Source organism: Miniopterus schreibersii, assembly GCF_964146895.1.
Source record: "Miniopterus schreibersii genome assembly, chromosome: 22".
Classification (NCBI taxonomy): Eukaryota; Metazoa; Chordata; class Mammalia; order Chiroptera; family Miniopteridae; genus Miniopterus; species Miniopterus schreibersii.
Window position 1 is genome coordinate 289032 of NC_138124.1, and position 21431 is coordinate 310462.

At 55.7% G+C, this 21431-nt stretch overlaps 1 protein-coding gene across 1 annotated transcript in view; it reads left to right on the forward strand.

Annotated features, from left to right (window-relative positions):
* Nucleotides 1–21431, forward strand: part of OCA2 (OCA2 melanosomal transmembrane protein) — a 73308-nt gene that overhangs the window by 13648 nt on the left and 38229 nt on the right. The window contains exons 4-16 of the mRNA XM_081124545.1: nt 231–416; nt 2022–2079; nt 3874–3946; nt 6345–6502; nt 8371–8453; nt 9819–9972; nt 13871–13942; nt 15213–15278; nt 15990–16046; nt 17288–17412; nt 18215–18353; nt 18522–18654; nt 19917–20064. Of these exons, the coding sequence (XP_080980671.1) occupies nt 231–416; nt 2022–2079; nt 3874–3946; nt 6345–6502; nt 8371–8453; nt 9819–9972; nt 13871–13942; nt 15213–15278; nt 15990–16046; nt 17288–17412; nt 18215–18353; nt 18522–18654; nt 19917–20064 (1452 nt within the window). The remainder of the gene's footprint in view (nt 1–230; nt 417–2021; nt 2080–3873; nt 3947–6344; nt 6503–8370; nt 8454–9818; nt 9973–13870; nt 13943–15212; nt 15279–15989; nt 16047–17287; nt 17413–18214; nt 18354–18521; nt 18655–19916; nt 20065–21431) is intronic.

Sequence of the window (21431 nt, forward strand, 5' to 3'; positions counted from 1 at the left end):
GGAACCCGACCGGGGCCCAGCTGATGTTTCTTGAAGGCCCACACTCATTTTGAAGATTCGAGTGACTCCAGATTTCTCTGTGATGTCCAGAGGGCCCGACCCAGCCCCTCAACGTCTGTGGGCCTTTTCAAAGCCGGCATGGAGTCCGCCTTTCACACAGCACCAGGAGGTGCAGCCTCGTTTGGAGACGGACCTATTCCCGTGAATATAACCCCAGTGCTTCTTTCCAGGTCGCGCCGCCTGGCCGTGTGCCACCCGGAGCTCATCACCGCTGAGTCCTGGGACGCCAGCTCGGCCGAGTGGGAGGGCAGGTCGTTGCCGAGCAGTGAGGCGGCCGGGTCCTCCCGATCCGCCTCCTCAGACAAGGGCGACCTCTTGGAAGGCGCTCAGGCCCGGTTCCGTCTTTCCAAGCTGAGGTAGGAGCAGGGGGAGCGTCATGCGGCACAGGGTGACGGTCCCCAGCGCAGCTGCTGGCCTGGGATGAGGCTGGGGTCTCGCCCTTAGACGTCCCTCCCACCCTGCACGGTGAAGGTGAGGGGAAGGGCTGTCACACTTTTCCTGGAAGACATGTCAGGTGGACCATGGCCACTGTTTTGTCCCATAGGTACATTAAAAAAAAAAAAGTCTTTATTGATTTTAGAGAGAGGAAGGGAGAGGGAGAGAGAGAAACATCAATGATGAGAGTCATTGATCGGCCGCCTCCTGCTCGCCCCCTGCTGGGGATCGAGGAGCCTGCACCCCGGGCCTGTGCCCTGAGTGGGAATCGAACCGCGATCTCCTGGATCCTAGGTCGATGCTCAACCGCTGAGCCACGCTGGCTGGGCAGCTTCCTTTATTTGAAGGAAGGGCCCTTACTGAGAGCAATGTGTCTGAAAGTGGTATCTCCAGGGACAGACCGAGACTTGGGGACCAGGACCACAGGGTCCCCATCCAGATCTGAGGCAGCTGAGGGGCTGGTGCAAGCACGTCCGTGTGACTGTCCTTGTCGCCTGATGTCCCCTCACTCCACGGCCTTCCACGGGCTTCCACTAACGTGGTCTGTGGGAAAGTCAGCCTGCGGAGAGGCGAGGAGACCGCATGCAGCTGTCAAATGTTAGTGTCACTATTTCTCTGCATCAGGGGACCGATCTTTTTTGTTGTTGTTAATCTAGACCAGAGGATATTGTTCCGTTGCAGAGAGAGTGGAAGGGCGGGAGGCAGGGAGGGAGGGAGAGAGAGAGAAACATCGATGTGAGAGAGAAACATTGGCATCAGCTGCCTCCCGCATGCACCCCAACTGGGGATCCAACCGGCAACCCTTCAGTGCACCGGCTGATGCTCTAACCACTGAGCCACTGGCCAGGGCAGAAAGCTTTTGAAAAAGATGTCCCAACACACACTCCTTCGTTCTACAAGCATGTGCCAGCTCAGGCTGAGTGCCAGGGGCCTGCCCAGTGCGGGGACAGAGCACTGGCAGTCGGGATGCCCTCGAGGAGCATCTGGTGGGGAGCACGCAGGCCTGGGCGGCGATGGAATCACTGGAAGACAGGCTCTGGTGGGTCCGGGGAGGTGATATGAGCAGAGGTGGGGCTGGAGGCACGGCCAGGCCCAGGTTCACCTCGGGCTGGAGGGCCACGGTCAAGTGTGTAGTGGTGACGGGGCCTGGACGCCATCAGGAGTCCTTAGAGGGGCTGAGCGTGTGGCCTGATTGTCTATTAAATTATCTCCTAAGAAATTCTTTTTTTTTTTTTTTTTAATTATTGATTTTAGAGAGAGGAAGGGAAAGTGAGAGAGAGAAACATTGATTTGCTGCTTCACTGCTTCACTTATTTATGCATCCCTGGTTGCTGCTTGGATGTGCCCTGACCGGGGATCGAACCCGCAACCTTGGCCCCTTAGGAACATGCTCTAACCAACTGAGCTACCCGGCCAGGGCTCCTAAGAAATTACTTTAAAAAAAAATTGATTTCAGAGAGAGGGAGAGAGGGAGAAACAGCACGGTCGCCCCTTGACCTGACCGGGACCCGCCTTTCCTCCCGCAGGCGCTGCGCGCGGTGGCTGAGGGTCGCGGGCCTGTTCGCCTTCGTGGTGATGTGCTCGGTGAGTGCTGTGCCGAGGTGCGGGGCCCCCGCGCTCCAGGAGGAGAGGCGGAGTGCGTGTCCGGGTGGCCAGGGAGGCCCTGAGCAGTCTCCTCTGGCCTTGCCCCATGTCCCACAACAGAAGCCTGGCTTTGCTCCGTAGAGGCAGTTAGCGTGCCCCAGGCCTCCCCACCCTGCATGGCTTCCCGAATTCTCCTTCAACCCCACGTGGTAACACGCTTTCTTGGCGTGGGGACATGTCCAGTGGTCATGGTGGCCCCTGGAATGTCTCAGTGTCCTTTAGAGGTGGTGCCTCCGCCTGGCTAGGCCAACCTGTTTATGCCAGCAGGGCTCTGGAGGTGACACGGGTGCCCTCGGACGTGTGGGAGCGTGTCTCAGCTGGGGCATTTGTGTGGGCCGTGTCTTGACGTAGCCTGAGCCACTCAGAGTGTCTCCTGGATAAATGGGTGTGTGGTCTGCTGTGTGTATCAGTGTGTGCACATGTGAGGCCCCCTGTGGGTGCTGTGTATCTGTATGTGCACATGCGTGTGAGGTCCCATGTCTGCTGTGTGTATCCATGTGTGCACAAGTGTGAGGCCCCCGTGTCTGCCATGTATCTGTATGTGCACATGCGTGTGAGGTCTCATGTCTGCTGTGTATCTGTATGTGCACATGTGTGTGAGGTCTCATGTCTGCTGTGTGTATCTGTGTGTGCACGTGTATGTGAGGCCCCCTGTGTCTGCCATGTATCTGTATGTGCACGTGTGAGGCCCCCTGTGCTGTGTATATCTGTGTGTGCACATGTGTGTGAGGCCCCCTGTGTGTGCTGTGTATCTGTATGTGCACACGTGTGTGATTACTCACAAGGAGGAGGTTGTTGGTGCAGAGAAAGCATGAAACAAAGCACGCTGAACTCTGCAAAGATCATGATTTCACTTTTTTGGCTACCAATTTCCCTCTCTCCTTTCTCTCCACACAATTGTGTGGCTCTGTCTCCCCTGCGGCTTGGCCGGGCCTGGGGGGTGGCCACCCCGGGATTTCCCAGGAGGAGGTGAGGGTGGGCCAGTCTCCCTGCCCGAGAGCTGACCTGTCCTTTGTGTCCAATTCCCCCTGAGAGGTGGAGTTTTCCGTTTGTGGACACATCCAATGTGGAGTTTGAGGAGTTAGTTTTGAATTTCCATAGTCTGGCATCTTACCATTCCTTTAATTTCTTTCTTTTTTTTGTAATCCTCACCCAAGAATATTTTTCCCATTGATTTTTTAGAGAGTGGAAGGGAGGGAGGGAAGGGGAGAGGGAGATACGTCAATGTGAGGGAGACACATCGACTGGTTGCCTCCTGCACACGCCTGACCCGGGGCTGGGGCATCAACCCATAAACCAGGTTCGTGCCCTTGATTGGATCGAACCCTCGACCCTTCGGTGCTCAGGCCGATGCTCTAACCACTGAGCAGTCCCAGCCAGGGCATCCTTTTAATTTCTAATGGTGTAGAAGGTGGTCTGAAAATTCCACCATCGTGTGGGATGTTTTCCGTGCTGTGTGTGTGGGAAACCACATGTACCCCCCTCTGATGATTTAATTTTGTGGCTGAGTATTTATTCCTTAAAATTGGCAAATATCAATAATCATGGCCCATAGTATAATGGGTCAGAACTTTGTTGTAATATCTAAGAAAAGCTATTCGGAGTAAGCTGGTGAATTTGGGATACGTCAGTCAACACCATTACCACACCCCTATTTTCAACTGTTATCAAAATTACATAAACTGGTTGCTCTCACCCCACCAACCCTTCATAAAGCGTTTCTGGTTGTTGCAGGTTTCCTTTAGCCTGTATCCAGACCAAGGGAAGTTCTGGCAGTTGCTGGCTGTGTCACCGCTGGAAAGCTACTGTATCTAAACCATACATGGGACGGGAGGTGGACGTGGCCCGTGGTTGAGAGTCACAGAGCAGACACACCCAGGAACTGTTCCAGGTGTCACCCAAGGGCGTAGACAGGCCAGACGTGGAAGGAAAGACGGGGCCTCGGAACAGAAGGAGAGGGAGCGTTAGCCTGTGGTGGGTGGTTGGTGGTGAGGTTCCCACGCGAGGTTGACGCTGCCGAGGGTCACATCGGTTAGGGCCTGGGGTCCCCCTGCTCTTGGGCACTCTGTTGAGCAGCCCCCTCCCCGTTTCCTTTGGTGCTTCAGCTTGGGTGATTCCACCCACCTGCTGCCAGGTTCAGTGGTTCTGTTCCTGGCTGTCTCCCTGGTCTGGCGACTGCTTGGTTCCTTCACTGTGTGTTTTCTCTTGCCCTCCTGTAGGCCTCATGGCTTGTCGTGAAAAGGCAGACGTGTGTGTAGGGTAGACGTTCTGAGCGTGTCAGTCAGCTCTGGCTGACTGGCTTCAACAGGAGACGCTTATTTCTGGAGTTCTGGAGGCTGGAAGTTCAAGGTCAAGGTGCCGGCTGATTTGGTTTCGGTGAGGGCTCTCTTCCTGGCTTGCAGACCGCCACCTTCCTGCCGTGTGTGGAAGGAGAGAAAGCTCTCTCTTATGTCTCTCTTTATTTATTGATTGATTGATTTGAGGGAGAGAGAGGAAGGGAGGGGAGAGAGAGAGAGAGAAACATTGATTAGCTGTTCCACTTATTTATAAGCATTCGGTGGTTGATTCTTGGACATGCCCAGACCAGGGACTGAACCCGCAACCTCGGTGTATTCAGACAACACTCTAACAAAAAACCAATTGAGCTCCCACCAGGGCTGGTGTGTCTTTCTTATAAGGACACTAATCCTGTGAGATCAGAGCCTCGTTTCAGCTCAGTTGCTTCCTTAGAGGCCCCCATCTCCAAACACAACCACGCGGGGGTGGGGGGTGGGGTGGTCAGGCCTTGAACATAGATTTTGCAGGGTCCATAGCACCGAGGTGGAGCTTGGAGGGGAGTGGAGCTTAAGTGAGCACGAGGTGAGGGGTTTGTGTAAACTCGGGCAGAGGTGGGCAGTGCTGCTCCTGCGGTTGCCGTGGTAACCTTTCTCTGGCTGTCTGCCAGGCGGGGCACGGGGGAGAGCTTTCCCCTCTTACCGCCCACAGCTGCCTGGTGCCCCTGCGCCCTCAGGCTGCCAGATAGGATGTGTCCCCAGCAAACCAAGAGCGCCCCGGGCCCGCCGCAGGGGCGAGTCATCCGGGAGCAGAGAGAGAAGCCCTGAGCGGTAGCAGAGGCTCCTGCATTTGTGCAGAGTCAGGTGCGGGAGGCGGGAGCTCAGGGTCAAGGCCGCAGCAGGGCCAGGGCAGGGAGTTAGTCACAAGTGGCAGAGCAGCCTCTCCTGGTAACGCCTCCCGGGTGGAGAGCTTCCAGCTTGGAATTTCTCTCCTCACTGCGGTGGGCAGCACTGACTCAGCTGACGACAGAATTCTGTTTTCTAAAAATACGCTTTTATTGCCCTATCCGGTTTGGCTCAGTGGTTAGAGCATCGACCCACGGACTGATGGGCCCCGAGTTCGATCCTGCCCAAGGGCACGTACCTTGGTTTGCAGGCTCGATCCCCGGTCCAGGTCGGGGCTTGTGCAGGAGGAAACCAATCGGTGTGTCTCTCTCACACTGATGTTTCTCTCTCTCTGTCTCTGTCTCTCTCTCCCCCTTCCACTCTCTCTGAAAAGCAATGGAAAAAATATCCTCCAGTGAGGATTTAAAAAAAAAAAAAGCTTTTACTGATTTTAGAGAGAGGGGAGGGGAGAGGGAAAGAGAGACATCGATCGGCTGCCTCCTGCATACCCCCTACTGGGTACTGAGCCCCAAACCCAGGCCTGTGCCCAGACCAGGAACGGAACCCGCAGCCTCTCAGTGCACAGGACAGTGCTCGACCCACTGAGCCACACCGGCCAGGACAGAATTCTTATTTTCAGTTCTCTCTGGCTTCTCACCTTACAAACGGAGACCGGGTGCCCTAGCATTGGGTGCGGATGTGGGTTGGTTCCTTCACACAGCCTCCTGTCTGCCTCTCCCTGTGGCTCCAGGGAGGAGTTTGAGGCTGGCTGCAGAAGTGGAAGGGAGATAGCAGGGCAGGGAGACCCCACTTAGATGTTAAACCACAGGATTCAAAGCGCACAGGGTCCAACAAGGCAAAGCCAAAGGCTGTGTCAGGAGGGCGGGCCTGGAGAGGTCTGGGGGTCGCCAGGGGGCTGGCCCCGGACTTGGAGGAAAGGGCGGGCCCTGCGAGTCTCTGGGCATCTTGCAGCAGGGTGTGCCCGGGGCAGGTGGCGGGGACCGCAGGCCTCTCCCTGCTGCGTGGTCCACCTTGACGTTCCCCCAGCTGAGAACCTCAGCAGCCGAGCTGACTCCACGCTGCTCCAGGTGGACCTGGCAGGGGCCCTGGTGGCCGGCGGCCCGAGCCATCCGGGGAGAGAAGAGCACGTGCTGGTGGAGGTGACGCAGGCCAGCGCTCCCGGCCCCAGGCGGCGGCCACAGCAGGTCACCCTTACACGTTATTTGAAAGGAATCCTAAAAACGCACCACATCTCTTTATAAGCTGACTTGCTCTTGAATGGACAGGAGAGGGAGCCTTTTGCTCTGTGTTTGAAATGCTTTCCCCCCCTTTTCTCTAAGTCAGTTACAACTCTCCCATTTCAGTAAAACAGGCTTGTTTTTATTTTTAAAAAATATGTCTATTGATTTCAGAGAGAGGAAGGGAGAGGGAGAGAGAGAGAAACATCAGTGAGAGTCATTGATCGGCTGCCTTCTGCACCCCCCCTACTGGGGATCAAGCCTGCACCCCGGGCATGTGCCCAGATCGGGAATCGAACCGCAATCTCGTGTATCCTAGGTCGATGCTCAACCGCTGAGCCACACCGGCTGGGCTGCTTGTGAGTTTTTACTGAAACATTATATGCTTGGAACACATTTTTGTGTGTTCCCCCTTCACGGTAAGGGGACACCCAAGCACTCCAGTCCCCCGGGCTGTGGACACTTGGCTGAGATGGCCTGTTCCTGTGTCTTTGCTCAGTGTCTCAGAGCCTGAGCCTTCAGCTGGCATCCCCGGGAGGCCAGGAGAGCCGGCAGTGGCTGTCACATGGTGCAGAGCCCAGCCCAGGCCCACCCCCTCTGTGCAGGGACCTGTCCCGCAGTCCTGGCCTCGGTGACTCCCTGGGTTACCACGGCGACTTCGCTATGAAGTCACATCCCCTATTATGACCAATAGAAGGACGAGCTGCGGGGACACCAGGCTGTCATCCAACACTGAGCCTCCGACGGGCTAGGGTGCCCCCACCCCTTCCTGCCACGCAGAGCGGGGTCCACAGAACAGGGTCGCCCTCTCCTGTGGCCGACACCGCGGTTTCACGGGTGACGTTGATGTTCTAAACCAGTGTCCCGGGTGTGGTCCTGGGGCACAACCGGCTCCCTGGTGCAGCTGGCTGGCGAGGGCTCTGCGGTGAAGACCAGGCGGGCGTCCCTCTGCCGCCCTGTCTACGAGCCTTGGTGGTGGAGGCGTCACCTCTCACAGGCTGCCCACAGGCCGGCTGCGGGGCCCCCACAGACCCAGCTCAGCTGCAGAAACACGGACACGCACCGTCTTCCCTGAAGGACTGTCCCATGTGCTCTTCCCAGACACGGAAGTGCTTTAAGAGAATTCACATCTCTCACCCATGCTCTGACCAAGCCCGTCCCCAGTTTCAATTTCCTTTGCGACCGTGGGCAGCAGGACCCCTGCCCTCCCTTGGAGAGTTCCCTGCCCTCCCCGCACTCTCCGCTCCCAGCTGCCCCTCATCAGGTCTCTTCACCACCCTGCTCAGGAGGGGACAGGACAGTGGCAGCAAATCCTGGGGCCCCTCCCATCTGCTCCAGTTGGCAAGCAGCTTTTTCTTTCTTCAGATTTCTTATTGATTTTTAGAGACAGTCAAGGAGAGGGAGAGACCGAGAGAAACATCAATGTGTGAGCACAATATGCATCGGCCTCCTGCACGCCCCTAACTGGGGACGGAGCCTGCAACCCGGGCATGGGCCCTGACCGGGAATCAAACCGGCCACCTTTCGGTGCACAGATGACGCCCAACCCCCTGAGCCACACCGGCCAGGGTGGGTAGCAGTTTCAAGCATTTCTCCTGCGTTGCCCAGAGGGCTCAGAGGACTCTTCTAAAACAGCCTCCAAAGGGCGGGAATTTCCAGCTCCGCACGGCCTGGACCGCTGTGGCGGGAGGTGGGCGTCGTGGAAAGGCCTCTCCGGTCCTCTCTTTTTCTTACCCGAAACACGCACCCACATGGCACCCACACGGCACAGCTCTGGATCCCGGAGACGGTCAAGTTCAGAGCCTCACCGCGGCCTTACACTTGGCCTTTTGCAGGTCACTCACAACTGGACGGTGCTTTTGAGCCCTCGGCGCAGCGAGCACTTGGTGGTGAGCAGGACCTTCGAGGTTCCGAGCAGGTGGGTCCCCGGTGGTGGAGGTTTTGGGGGAGGTGAGGAGTTTGAGCTGCGGGGCTCCGATTCTGGGGACAAATGGTGCCGGGTCAGTATGTTCCTTTGGATGAGACGCTCCTCCTGCGTAGACGATGGACGCGGGACGTGGGAGGGGGTCACAGCCACATGCGGTCGGAAGCGACCACGTTGACCACAGGGCCCGTTCGGAAGCGTATGGTTTTTATAGCTTATGCTATGATTTCGTTACTGTCACGAAGCTCTACAAGGGGCGTTCTAGGAGATGTTAGGGCTCTTTCTCTTTTTTTTCTTGTTAATCTTCACCGAGGATATTTTTTCCGTTGCTTTTCAGAGAGAGGGGAAGGCAGAGAGAGAGAGAAACATCGATGTGAGGACACACCGATTGGTTGCCTCCCGCACGGACCGGGGCTGGGGACTGACCTGCTACCCAGGTACGTGCCCTTGGCCGGAATTGAACCCGAGACCCTTTGGTGAGCTGGCTGGAGCCGTAACCACTGAGCCACACTGGCCTTTCCTTTAACTGAGGCCTCTCCACGTGACCTGCGCTCTTGGTTGCTCTGTGCGCTTGCTGGGGCTGCCCTACGAGTGCCACAGTGTTTAAATGTCACCTAAACGGAGAAATTCATGTCCCCAAGGCGCATGTCTCCTGAGGCCTTTCTCCTTGGTGGGCAGAGAGCCGTCTCCTATGTCCTCACACGGTCGTCCTTCGGAGTGTCTGTGTCCCGACCTCCTCTTGTAAGGACACTGTCCTATTGGATCAGGGCCACCGAGCCGCCTCGTTTTATTTACTCGCCTCTGTAAAGACCCATCTCCAAATGCAGCCACGTTCTGAAATACTGCGGTTCGGAGTCAGCATAGGAATTTGGGGGGACACAGTCAGCACATTGCTGGGTGCAGATGAGAAACGGGTTCAGGTTCGGCTGCCGTGGGCTGTCGACACCTCGCGTGCTTCTGGGGCTCCTCCCCTACCAGTGGCACCCAGTCTGTCCTCAGCTTGCACGTGGCCCTTCCCGGGATCCCTCGCGTGAGACAAGGCGGCTCCGCTGCTGGTGAGCAGGGAAAGCCGCGCGGGGTGTGGAGAGGAGAGAAGTTAAATGGCTAGAACCAGCGCGGTCGGCCCCGCTCCCCGTGAGCGGTTGGAGTGGCACCTGCAGTGGCCACGGGGCGGCAGTGTCCCACGTCACCCCCTCACCCCGGCTCAGAGCCCCTCGCCTGCCAGGCCCGAGATCAGTGGGGCCCTGGCAGTGGCCACGGTTGCCTCGCCCGTGTGGGAAGGACCCGAGGGGGCAGCGTGAGTCGCGGGCAGCGGGTCCGTTTCCTCACCAGCGCTGAGATCGTCGCTCCGTTCCGCAGGGACGGCGTCTCCATCAGCGTGCGAGCCGCCCTCCAGCAGCCCCGCGTGGTCCCCCTGCTGCTCGCGCACCAGCACCTCCGGGCCGGCGTGGGAGCCCAGGCGACCGTCGCCGCAGTCATCCTCGCCGGCGTCTACGTGCTGATCATATTTGAGGTGACCTGTGCGCCCATCCTAGACTCGTCTGTGCCCGCAAACGAGTGTCTTTCAATTAGCCGGGGGCTCCGGGTGGGCTCAGTCCCACCTCTCGGTCCCTTCACTGAGAAGTGATGTTTCCGTCATTTTAGGTAGAAAACTGTCCTGGCATCTCTGCTGAATCTTGGCAGCTGACACGCACAAGATGAGGGTGTCAGGTGCCAGCAAAACCCCGCCCGAGAAAACTGAACACGTGTGGTTTTCTCACCCAACTCTGCCACCCCCGTGAGACGTGACCTCTCTGGGCACAGGGTCTTCCCCTGTGGGGCACAGTGAGATGCCCGCCTGCTTCACAGGGCTATGTCCACGACAGGGCCTGGAAGCCTCTGGCTGGGTGCGCGAAGGGTTATCTGTTTGCTGATCCGCTTGGCTAAGTGCCCTGCATGGCTGATCTCCTGTCCTGTGAATCTGCTCTTTTGGGGATACTCTAAGTGTGGCTCCCCATCGACGGCACAGAGCAGCGCCCAGGCGCCCGGCCCAGAGGCCAGGGTTTCCGTCAGCATCCGGGATCCCCGTGCCCAGTGACCCATCGGCGGGGCCAGATTCGTGGGGACACACAGATCGGTGGCTCCAGAAAGTCCGTCCAGGGTGCGGCTCTGCAGGGTGTTTCTCAGGGAGCTTGGGTGAGACGACAAAGGGTGCAGCCAAGGAGACGGCCGTGCGAGGAATGTTCTAGAATGTGGCCGGGAAGGGTCCAGAAGTTTGCCTGCGGTGTCTAGTCTGCCTGGTGAGAAATGCTGGCTGCAGTGAGCCGAGCCCCCCGGGGTCCAGCCGAGGGCCCATCCTCCAGGCCCTGCTCCCGGCCTGGCCGCCGGCGACCGCCCGGGCAGGGCTGCGCCACACCGCCCCCTAGTGGAGATCCCGCCGCATAGTCCTTGGGAGATTCTGCACCCGGATGGGGCTGATGGGTTCCCGGTGGGATGCATTTGTTACTCTGTCCCCGCGTTTCCTTACGGACCACAGTTTAGCTCTGAAGCCTTCGGGTACAATTTTCGGGTCTGCTTACTTCACCAGGGTGCTGGGATTTGAGCTGTGTCGGGAGGAAGGGCCTGGTGCCTGGTGTCCCCTCTCAGAGATGCGGAGATTACTCAGTGAGCTCGGAGGGGCAGCCCGGCCTGTTGATTGCCGGCCTCGCTGGTATCTTTGCTCTGATGGTTTTACTATCCACCGGGACCGCCGCCTGACCCAGTGACTTCATTCACTTTTACGATAAACTTCCCATCCTTTCGTCTGCGTCTATGAGTCATTCTGTATCGAAGACCTTTTCCCTACCCGGCTTTGTTAATGTGAAACACAGTTTAGGCCAGAAACACAGATACACTGGTTTTCTTTAATTATTGATTTTCGTGGTAATGAATTGTTGCCTCAGCAACTTCCAGGGATGTCCACCGGGTTCATTGCGTGTGTCTCTCCCGTTTTTCTGAATATCATGTTGAACTTAGGCATTTCATAAATTCAGTGTGCTTTAATCAGTTCAGTCACTAGTTATTAAAAAATACAGTCCAATGCCAATTTATTTTTGAAAAGACGTCTCTGCTCTTCTAGGGTTTATCATCTTTTTTGGAGGAATAATTTTATAGCCTTTGAAAATGACATAATTTGGGCCCTGGCTGGGTAGCTCAGTTGGTCGAGCGTCATCCCTGCTCCGCAGCTGTCCCTGGGAACCATCTCCTCTCGCTGAAAGGGGGCATTTACCCAAGAAACGCCAGGAGGGACGGACAGGACTCCACCGACTGGCCAGTTCCTCGCCCTCGGGGCACTCAGGTTGCTGCACCATTTTTAAGTGAAAATAAGAATCTAGTTCTGACAACTCCTTATATTTAGGGGAATTAATCCCCACTTTATGAACTTAGGAATCTACTAGCATGGAATTTTGGAATGAGAAGGGCCCTTGAGGTCCCCTGACTCGACCTCCCTGTGTTCTTTTTTAAAAGTTGGTTTTCCCTGCGGAGCCGGGCTCCGTGGTGTGGACGAGCCACAGTTGACTTAGCCACTCACCCTGTGTGTTTTCTCTCCAATAAGCTTCCTCACTTCTTTCAATGTGGGTAGGCTGATGATTTCCCCAGGTTTTAAGTTCTGATTCCTTTTTTTTCCCTCCCTTAATCCTCAGGCAAGGATATTTTTTCCATTGATTTTTAGAGAGCGTGGAAGCGAGGGAGGGCGAGAGAGAGAGAAACGTCGGTGGGCGAGAGACACATCGATTGGTTGCCTCCTGCACAGGCCCTGGAGGGCTGGGATCGAGCCTGCAACCCGGTGTAAATGCCTTGACCAGGAATCGAACCTGCAACCCTTCTGTGTGCGGCCAACGCTCCAACCACTGAGCGCACCCGCCAGGGCCGTTCTGATTCCTTTCTGATGAACAAGTCCACCTTCCAGTCATTTCCCTCCTCCCCGATTTTACTACACGTGGTCCAGGCGGCTCCTCCAAACCTTTGCTTAGACATTTCCTCAGCCAAACAACCAATTTCATCACCCACACGTTCTACCTTCTACGGGGACACGGACACCCCTCAGCCAAGCCCCGCCGCGCTTTATGACACGATCCTGATTTCTGTCCGAGGCCCATCAGAATGGCCGTAGCCATGCAGCCTTCCTCCCGACATTCTGCTCGCGGGCACTCGGGGTTTCTCGGAGACCGAGGGCCTCCCTGCAGCTCCCCTCTTCGGAGCCCCCCCCCGGAATTGCGTCCATGGCCCACCCCCAGCCACGCTGCCTCCCCCTAGCCTGCAGCTGCTGGAGCCGACTCAAAACCAGCCTGGGGGCTTTGGCTAGAAACAACGGTCAGGATTTAGTCAAGGGTCTTAGGATTTGCACACCGGGAACACGGCGAGGCAACACCCAGAGGCGGAAGGAAACGCTGGGCGTTCTTACCGTGGAAAGCGCAGCCTTGAGAAGACAGCCCTGCGCCCCAGCCGCGGGGTGGGTCCGAGTGGTGGCCCTCGGGATGACCAATGGTCTGGATAACGGATGTCGGTGGTTGGAAAGAGCAAAGCGCAGGAACGATTTCATGGGCTGTAGCCTAAGTTCACCGGCCCTGGGCAAGCCCGCCCGGCGGTTGCGATGGGCCATCCTCAGGGTTCGATTTCTTAACCTCGAGCCGCCGAAGGCCTGGACTTTGCTTTGCTTACCTGTGCCGCTGACGCATTACGGCCACTTCAGCCTAGTGGCCCCTCGTTCAGTTAACTGAACAGGACCTATGCTGTCATTTCTCCCGGGGGGATTTCTGGGGGTGAAATTGCTGGGTCCTATGGTAAATTTATTTAACTTTTAAGGAAACCGCCCAACAAGCCTCCGCAGTGGCTGCACTGGTTCACATCCCCCACCAGCAGTGTTCGAGGGTTTCAATCTCTCCGCGTCCTTGACTTTCCTCAAATTTGGTCTAAAAAAAATCCCAGGTCCATTGGAAATTATAATTAAATAGAAAAGCCACTGTTGTGATTCAGCGGCAACACTGAAGCCTCAATTAGGTTAAGCGTTTGGCCGTGTACCTTCGGTTTAATAACAGTCCCAGTAATTGGGCAGAATTGATTTATGTTGTGGAACTAACGGTCCGTTGCCTGGGGACTGGAGGGTAAATAATTAATGACAATTGACCGCGGGCTTCCGTGGAGGACGCTCTCTACCCGCCTCCCGTTTCTGCGTGAGGGGCATCTAGCTACTCGGAAATAAAAGCGAGGTGGTGGCTGTGTGGGCTTCAGGGTGCCCAGTTTCTGAAACAGCGAGACCCCGATTTAGTCGCGACCTTCATGGATGCAGCGCAGAACGGCCACGCCGACCGCTCCTCATGCAAACACAGGCTCCGGTGTGTCTTAAATCCCCCGCGGACCGCAGGGTATTCATTTCCTCCGTCTCTTTCCAGATCGTGCACAGGACCCTGGCAGCCATGCTGGGCTCCCTGGCGGCGCTGGCGGCTCTGGCTGTGACTGGCGATGTAAGTGTGACATCTCCCGCGGCGGCCTCACCCCCGGGCGGCACGTCAGAGTGGGAGACGGCTCAGGCATTGGGCGTGGGCTGGTCTTTTCACTGTTTTATAGACTATTTCCACATGCCCCCCCCCGGGAACTAACACCCTTTCTTTATTTTCGGCTAATCCTCCCTGGAGGATATTTTTTTCCATTGATTTTTAGAGAGAGTGGGAGGGAGAGAAACGTTGATGTGGGAGACGCGCTGATTGGTTGTGTCCAGCACGCGCCCCCACCTGGGCCGGGGATTGAACCTGCGACCCTTGGGTGCAGAGGCCGATGCTCTAACCACTGAGCCACACCAGCCGGGGTGGAACTAACAGACTTTATGGCTTTGAGGCGTATTTCCTTTGATTTTCTCTCTCTCTCTCCGTCTCTTACACACACACCAGCAGTGTCTTCTCCATTTTAGCTGAGGGAAGGCCGTGGGGTCGCATTTGCCCCTGGGTCACATACGGGGGGGTGTTCCAGCCCCGGGTGCTGTCAGCCTTTGGGGACCAGAGGAGGCCTTCCTGGCTGGAACAAAGGGGGGTTCTGTGCAGACATCGGGGGCCCTGGAGGTGCAAGCTGGGGTGACGGCACCCTGTCGGGGGTCTGAGCCTGGCCCACGTGGCAGGGCGAGGGGATGACTGTAGGGACGTGGGGGTGAGCGTCGGGACGGAGGGAGGCTGAGTGCCCGCTGCAGGCGGAGGCTGCGCTGTTGGAGGGGAAATGCAGGAACCGACCAAGGCGGCCACACCCAGAACTGGATTTGAAAACACCTCTGTAGACTCCAAAAGCTTGTTCTGAAAACTACTGTTAACGGCCAGGCAGTAACCAAACAATCATACCTGGTTTGCAAAATTGTCCTGACCAGGGAGCTCGGTGGGTTAGAGTGCCATCCCCATACGCCAAGGGTGCGGGTTCGATCCCTGGTCAGGGCACACGCAGGAACCCGCCAACCAGGCATGAGTAAGCGGAACGGCAAATCCGTGTTTCTCCGTCTCTCCCCCTTTCTCTCTCTCTGAACTCAATAAAATAAAATAAAAGGAAATTCTTTGCCATTTCGCTGAGTGCACAGGCCTGACGCCGGGGCGCTTTGGGTCGCGGGTGGCTGTCGGCGGTGACGTCCTCCGACTCCAAGGGCAGAGCGCGTGGTTTCCGAGTCTGGCCCAGGGCGGGTGGGGCGAAGGCGGGGTGTTCACAGCTGGCCCCCCGAGAGGCGCTGTGGGATTCACTGGCCCATTCCCTCCGTTGCAGAGGCCCAGCCTGGCGCACGTGGTGGAGTGGATCGATTTCGAGACCCTGGCCCTGCTGTTCGGCATGGTAATCGCGGCCCCCCCGCCGGGACGGGCGCTTTGCTCCCCGCTGCTGCTGCTAACCCTTCACTGTACCGGAGCCCGGCTGCCGGGCAGCGAGCGCTCGGTTGAGACGCGTTCGTGCAGGTCGAGCTAACTGCCCCCGAGGTCGGTGCCCGGGTTAGCCTGATAGCGAGGTAGCATTGCCGTTTAGAAAACCAGCAAATTAGCTGATTACTGCCCTTAAAACAGGAAATGAAATATCCCAAAGTAATAAGCCAGGTAAGTTCCGGTGATTGGGGAAGGACCTGTAATTATACGGGTATAGGAGGAAATCACCCCTAAATAACAGCTTGTGTGTTTGCCAGTTTATCAGACAGTGTCCAGGGCACCGGTAGGTGGGATTGGACAAGGGCCTGGACGCAGTGGGGCCGGCTCGGGTCGGGCAGATCCCACGTCAGCCGAGTGGTGGGTGGGCTCCTGGAACAGTCATGACGCCTGGTGTTGCTGTGAACAGAAGACGGAAAGATAAGGCCCGTGGGGCACGTTCCCTGGGCCAGACCCTCCGGCAAGGGGCTCCGCGCAGGGTCTCTGAGCGGCGCCTGCTCAGCAAACGCAGGAACCTGGCCACGCGGCGGTTCCCCTGGGGGCCGGGGCTCGGGCGGGACCGGCCGCTCCGGGGTCAGTCGGGACGCTGCCGAAGCTGCCCCCTTGTCTGTCTTTTCTGTTCTCCCCGCAGATGATCTTAGTGGCCATCTTTTCAGAAACCGGGTTTTTTGATTACTGTGCCGTGAAGGTAGGTTCCATGTGGCCTTTAATAGTTAAGTATGAATTACCTGATTGTTTATTGTCCGCTGTTACAAGTTTAGTGAGCAAAACTACTATTTAAAGCAAATATTTTAAAATTCCGCCCTCTCGCCCTGGCCGGGTGGCTCAGCTGGAGGGAGTGTTGTCCCGGATGCCCGCAGGTCACGGGTTCCATGCCCCGTCAGGGCACGTTCGGGAGGCAGCTGATCGATGTTTCTCTCTCACATCAATGGTTTTCTCTCTCTCTCTCTAAAAAAAATCAATAAAAAAAGAAAAAGATCCCGCCCCGCTTTGGAAGGCACTTGCCTCTGCAGGGCTGGGGGCCGTCCTGGGCCGAGCCCGCGGCCCCCGGGAGCACCCCCAGCCTCTCCACGAACGGCCGACGGAGGCCAAGGACAAGCCCTTGGGTTGAACATTTGTGTAAATTATTGAAACTGGCAGGTTGAGAGCTGCACGGCAAAGCTGTTCTGTGTTTCAGAGCATCTAAATATTTCAAGTCACCAGCTTCTGATTCCTTTTTTTTTTTTTTAATATTTTTATTGATTTAAAAGAGAGGAAGGGAGAGGGAGAGAGAGAAATATCAATGATGAGAGCCACTGATCGGTTGCCTCCTGCACGCCCCGCCCCCCCGGGGGGATTGAGCTCAAAAGCCCAGCTTGTTTTTTTTGTGTTTTTTAAAAATATATATCTTTATTGATTTCAGAGAGAGGAAGGGAGAGAGAGAGAGAGAGAAACATCAATGATGAGAGAGTCATCAATCGGCTGCAGCCGGCAACCCGGGCATGTGTCCTGACTGGGAATCGAACCCCGATCGCCTGGATCCTGGGTCGACGCTCAACAGCTGAGCCACGCCTGGCCGGGCAGGAATCTGGGGCTTTATGGTTTTTAATTTAATATATTTCTATTGATTTTTCGAGAGAGAGGAAGGGAGAGGGAGAGAGAAACATGGATGTGAGATCGGAACATCAGTCGGCTGCCTCCTGCACGCCCCCCAGTGAGGATCGAGCCCGAGTCCTGGGCCTGTGCCCTGCGCAGGAAGCAACTGGTGGCCTTTCGGTGCATGGACACCACTCAACCAACTGAGCCGCACCGGCCAGGGCTGAGGGGCTCGGTTTGCTCCACCGTGCGGTGTGCATTTGGATGCCTGGCTCTCAGAGGCCCCCTGGAAAGTCACGCCTGTTCTCGCCCTGCTGACCCTGGCTTGTCCCTTCCTCCCTTCGCCTGTCCCAGGCCTACCGGCTGTCCCGGGGGCGGGTGTGGGCCATGATCATCACGCTCTGCCTCTTCGCCGCCGTCCTCTCCGCCTTCCTGGACAACGTCACCACGTCGCTGCTCTTCACGCCGGTGACCATAAGGTACGCAAAGTGACCCGCGTGGGCGTCAGGCCGGGCTCGCTGGGACGCCTACCAGTCAGGGGACTCGGGCCTTGCTGTCCTGCAGGGACGCACTGTCAGGGGCCCAGAGCTCTTGTCCTCACATCCCCAGCATTGGTCACAGGCATGGTGGAGCAGCTGGAGAGCCCCCACCCACCCTGGCTGGTGCTGGGGAGACGGAGGGGAAGCGGGTGCCCCCTGGGGTGCTTTGGCTGAGTTTGAATTTGCTGTGGTTCCCTTGGGAGACCAGCTGGGGAAGGAAGCAGGTGGGTGGGCTCCAGGGCCTGCCCTCCACGTGCTTCTCAGGGGACTGTGCTGCCCCCAGAGCTGTCGGGGGCGGGGTAGGAGAGGGTGCATTTCACACTGACGGTCAGGTGGGATGGGGAAACTTTCAGAGAAGTGGAATTCGGGGTGCGTGCTGTTCCCTGTGGCTCTGTAGTGTTGTTCCTCCCCCAGCATTGCCCTTCTCATAGGTTTGTGTGCGCGCACGTGTGTATATGTGCGTGCATGTGTGTACATATCACACATGTAGGCATACATGTGTGCACGTGTGTGCACGCATGTGCGCACACGTGTGTATATGTACATGCATGTGTGTACGTGTGTGCACGTCCAAACGTGCATGTGCACACGTGCACACAACGCATGTGTATGCATGCACATACGTGTGTGTGTGCGTGTGCACACATGTGTGTGCATGAGCGTGCCTCCCTTTTACACCCTTGTGCTTTAACAATATTTAGGTTGCGCTCGGCCCTTTCCCATTTTCCTCCGTTTGCAACAGATTATGCGAGGTGCTCAACCTTGACCCCAGACAAGTCCTGATTGCAGAAGTGATCTTCACCAACATCGGGGGCGCGGCCACCGCCATCGGGGACCCACCAAATGTCATCATTGTTTCCAACCAGGAGCTGAGGAAGATGGTACGTCCCAGGGTACAGGGCTGCCTCCCAGAAGCGCAGACCCCGCGTGCTCGCCCACTAGCCTGGGACGCGGCGCGGAGGCCGTTGTTGGAGCTCATCGCCCTCTCCACTCGGTGCCCGCACGGTGGTGGGAAGGCCCATCGTTGAACCTCCCGTTCCCGTTCCCAGGGCCTGGACTTCGCGGGATTCACGGCGCACATGTTCGTGGGGATTTGCTTTGTGTTCCTGTTCTCCTTCCCGCTGCTCAGGCTCCTTTACTGGAACAGAAAGCTCTACAACAAGGAGCCCAGTGAGATCGTCGGTGAGCGTGGCCCCTCGTCTGGAGACCCGAGCATACCACCAGCGTGTTATTTTTTCCCCAGGGGAAGTTGCCACAAAAACCAAGAGCTTCCTCACAGTAGACCGTCGGGGGGGTCGGTCACTGGGGCGCTGTACCCACAGTGTGTCCCGCACACCTCCTGGCGCTCGGCGAGCTTCAGGGGCTCAATCCATGAGCTGTGCCTCTTCAGTTTTTAAAAAATTAAATTTATTTGTTAACCAGGTAACACTGGTTAATAATATTATATAATTTCCAGTGTAGAACATTATAACTTGACGTCTGCGTACCCTGTTGCATGCTCACTGCCTGTTACCATGTATTTTAACCCTTTACTTCACCCTCCCACCCCCTGCCCCTCTGGTAACTACCATTCTGTTGTCTGTGTCTGTGAGTTTGCTTTTGTTTGTTTTGTTAGTTCATTTGCTCTTTGCTTTATATCTGTGTGAAATCGTATGGTTTTTGTCTTTTTCTGGCTGACTGAGTTCAGATAGCATACTGTTCTCAGGATCCATCCAGGATGTCACAAGTGGCAACAGTTCATTTATTTTATGGCTGAGTAGCATCCCATTGTGGTGGTGGTGCTGTGTGTGTGTGTGTGTGTATGTATCTCTCTCTATATACCTATATGTCTATATATCTATATAGCTGTATATCTATATATCATCAATAAGTCTATATATCTATATACCTATATATCACCTATAAGTCTACATATCTATATATCTATATATCATCTATAAGTCTATATATCTATATATCTATATAGCTGTATATCTATATATCATCTATAAGTCTATATATCTATATACCTATATATCATCTATAAGTCTATATATCTATATATCTATATATCATATATAAGTCTATATATCTATATATTTATATATCATCTATAAGTCTATATATCTATATACCTATATATCATCTATAAGTCTATATATCTATATATCTATATATCATATATAAGTCTATATATCTATATATTTATATATCATCTATAAGTCTATATATCTATATAGCTGTATATCTATATATCATCTATAAGTCTATATATCTATAAGTCTACATATCTACATATCTATATATCATCTATAAGTCTATATATCTATATATCTCACATTGTCTTACCCCATCATCATCATCATGGGGGGGTGTCTTTTGTTCTGGGAAGCTGGTGAGGGAAGCTGGTGTCTGCTGACCTCTAAGGCTTCAGGGACTCAAGCTCTGGCTTTCATTTATGGCAGAACTGAAGCATGAAATCCACGTCTGGCGCCTGACCGCGCAGCGCATCAGCCCGGCCAGCCGCGAGGAGACGGCGGTGCGGGCTCTGCTTTTGGGGAAGGTGCTGGAGCTGGAGCGGCTGCTGGCCCGGAGACTGCACACTTTCCACAGGTACCAGGCGGGGCTGAGCTCGGCCACACTCGGTTTACAGCACTGGGTGTCCTCTGTGCCGGTTGTGCTCAGCGGTGGGATTGCAGCAGCCACCGCTGTAGTCGTGCCCGTATGTCTCACAATATGAAGACCAGGTGGGTCACGAAGTGACTTCATGGGACCACAGACAGGACACAGCTGCGTGCTAGTGAGCAAGGTTTGGGCCATGCCCCGTGCCACGCCTCCTGTGGTGAGTTATTTTATCTGCCTTCACTGAGCTCTGTGGAGCCCGGTAAGGATGAGAAAACCGGGGCTCAGAGAGTCTGAGTGACATGCCCAGGGGGACACAGAGAGGAAAGCGGGCACCGGGGCTGAGTGACACTCTCAGCCTTGTCTGTGCCACTGCCCTGCGTCACACTCGCTGCACAGCAAGAGTAATAAACCCAACAAGCTAATCTAACGAGATAGTCTTCCTGCGGTTGGTTTGCAGGGAAACCAAAGGACAGCTGGGCGTCGTCAGTTCACTTCTTGCCTTTTTAAAAAAATCCTCACCTGAGGATATGTTTATTGATTTTTTTTTTTTAAATGTCTTTATTGATTTCAGAGAGAGGAAGGGAGAGGGAGAGAGAGAGAAACGACAATGAGGAGAGTCCTTGATCGGCCGCCTCCTGCTCGCCCCCTGCTGGGGATCGAGGAGCCCGCAACCCGAGCCTGTGCCCTGACCGGGAATCAAACCTCAATCTCCTGGATCCTAGGTCGATGCTCAACCACTGAGCCACGCCTGGCCAGGCTGTTTATTGATTTTTTTAGGGGAGGGATGGAGGGGGAGAGAGAGAGAGAGAGAGAGGGAAGGGTGGGAGGAGGGAAACATTGATGTGAGAGAGACACCTGCAACCCTTGGGTGTGTGGGACGACACTCTAACCACCGAGCCACAGCCGACAGGGTAGTTTCTACATTTTCTTTTAAAACTTGCCCTCGGCATCGCTTGCCTGGTCTGCTGTGATTCGCTTTAGGGCCTGGACTTCGTGGTCAGCCTCCTCTGATGCTTATGACACGTGAGTGCTCATTAAAATGAGATTCTCCACCACCCAGTTGCCTTTCCCTGATCAGAGGGAGATAAAATAAAGCAGAAATGAGGGGACGGTAGGAGAGGTTAACACGGAGCAGCAGGTTGGGACAAATGAGGGTGACCGGGCTGCAGATGGGAGACACCATGAGCAGAGGAGGGGGAGGTCCTTAAACACTGATTTCCGGCCCTGGCGGTGTTGCTCAGTGGTTAGAGCATTGGCTCTTGCACCAAAGGGTCTCAGGTTCGATTCCCGGTCAAGGGAGTATATCTGAGTTGTAGGTTCGATCATCAGCCCTGGTTGAGGCATGTGCAGGAGGC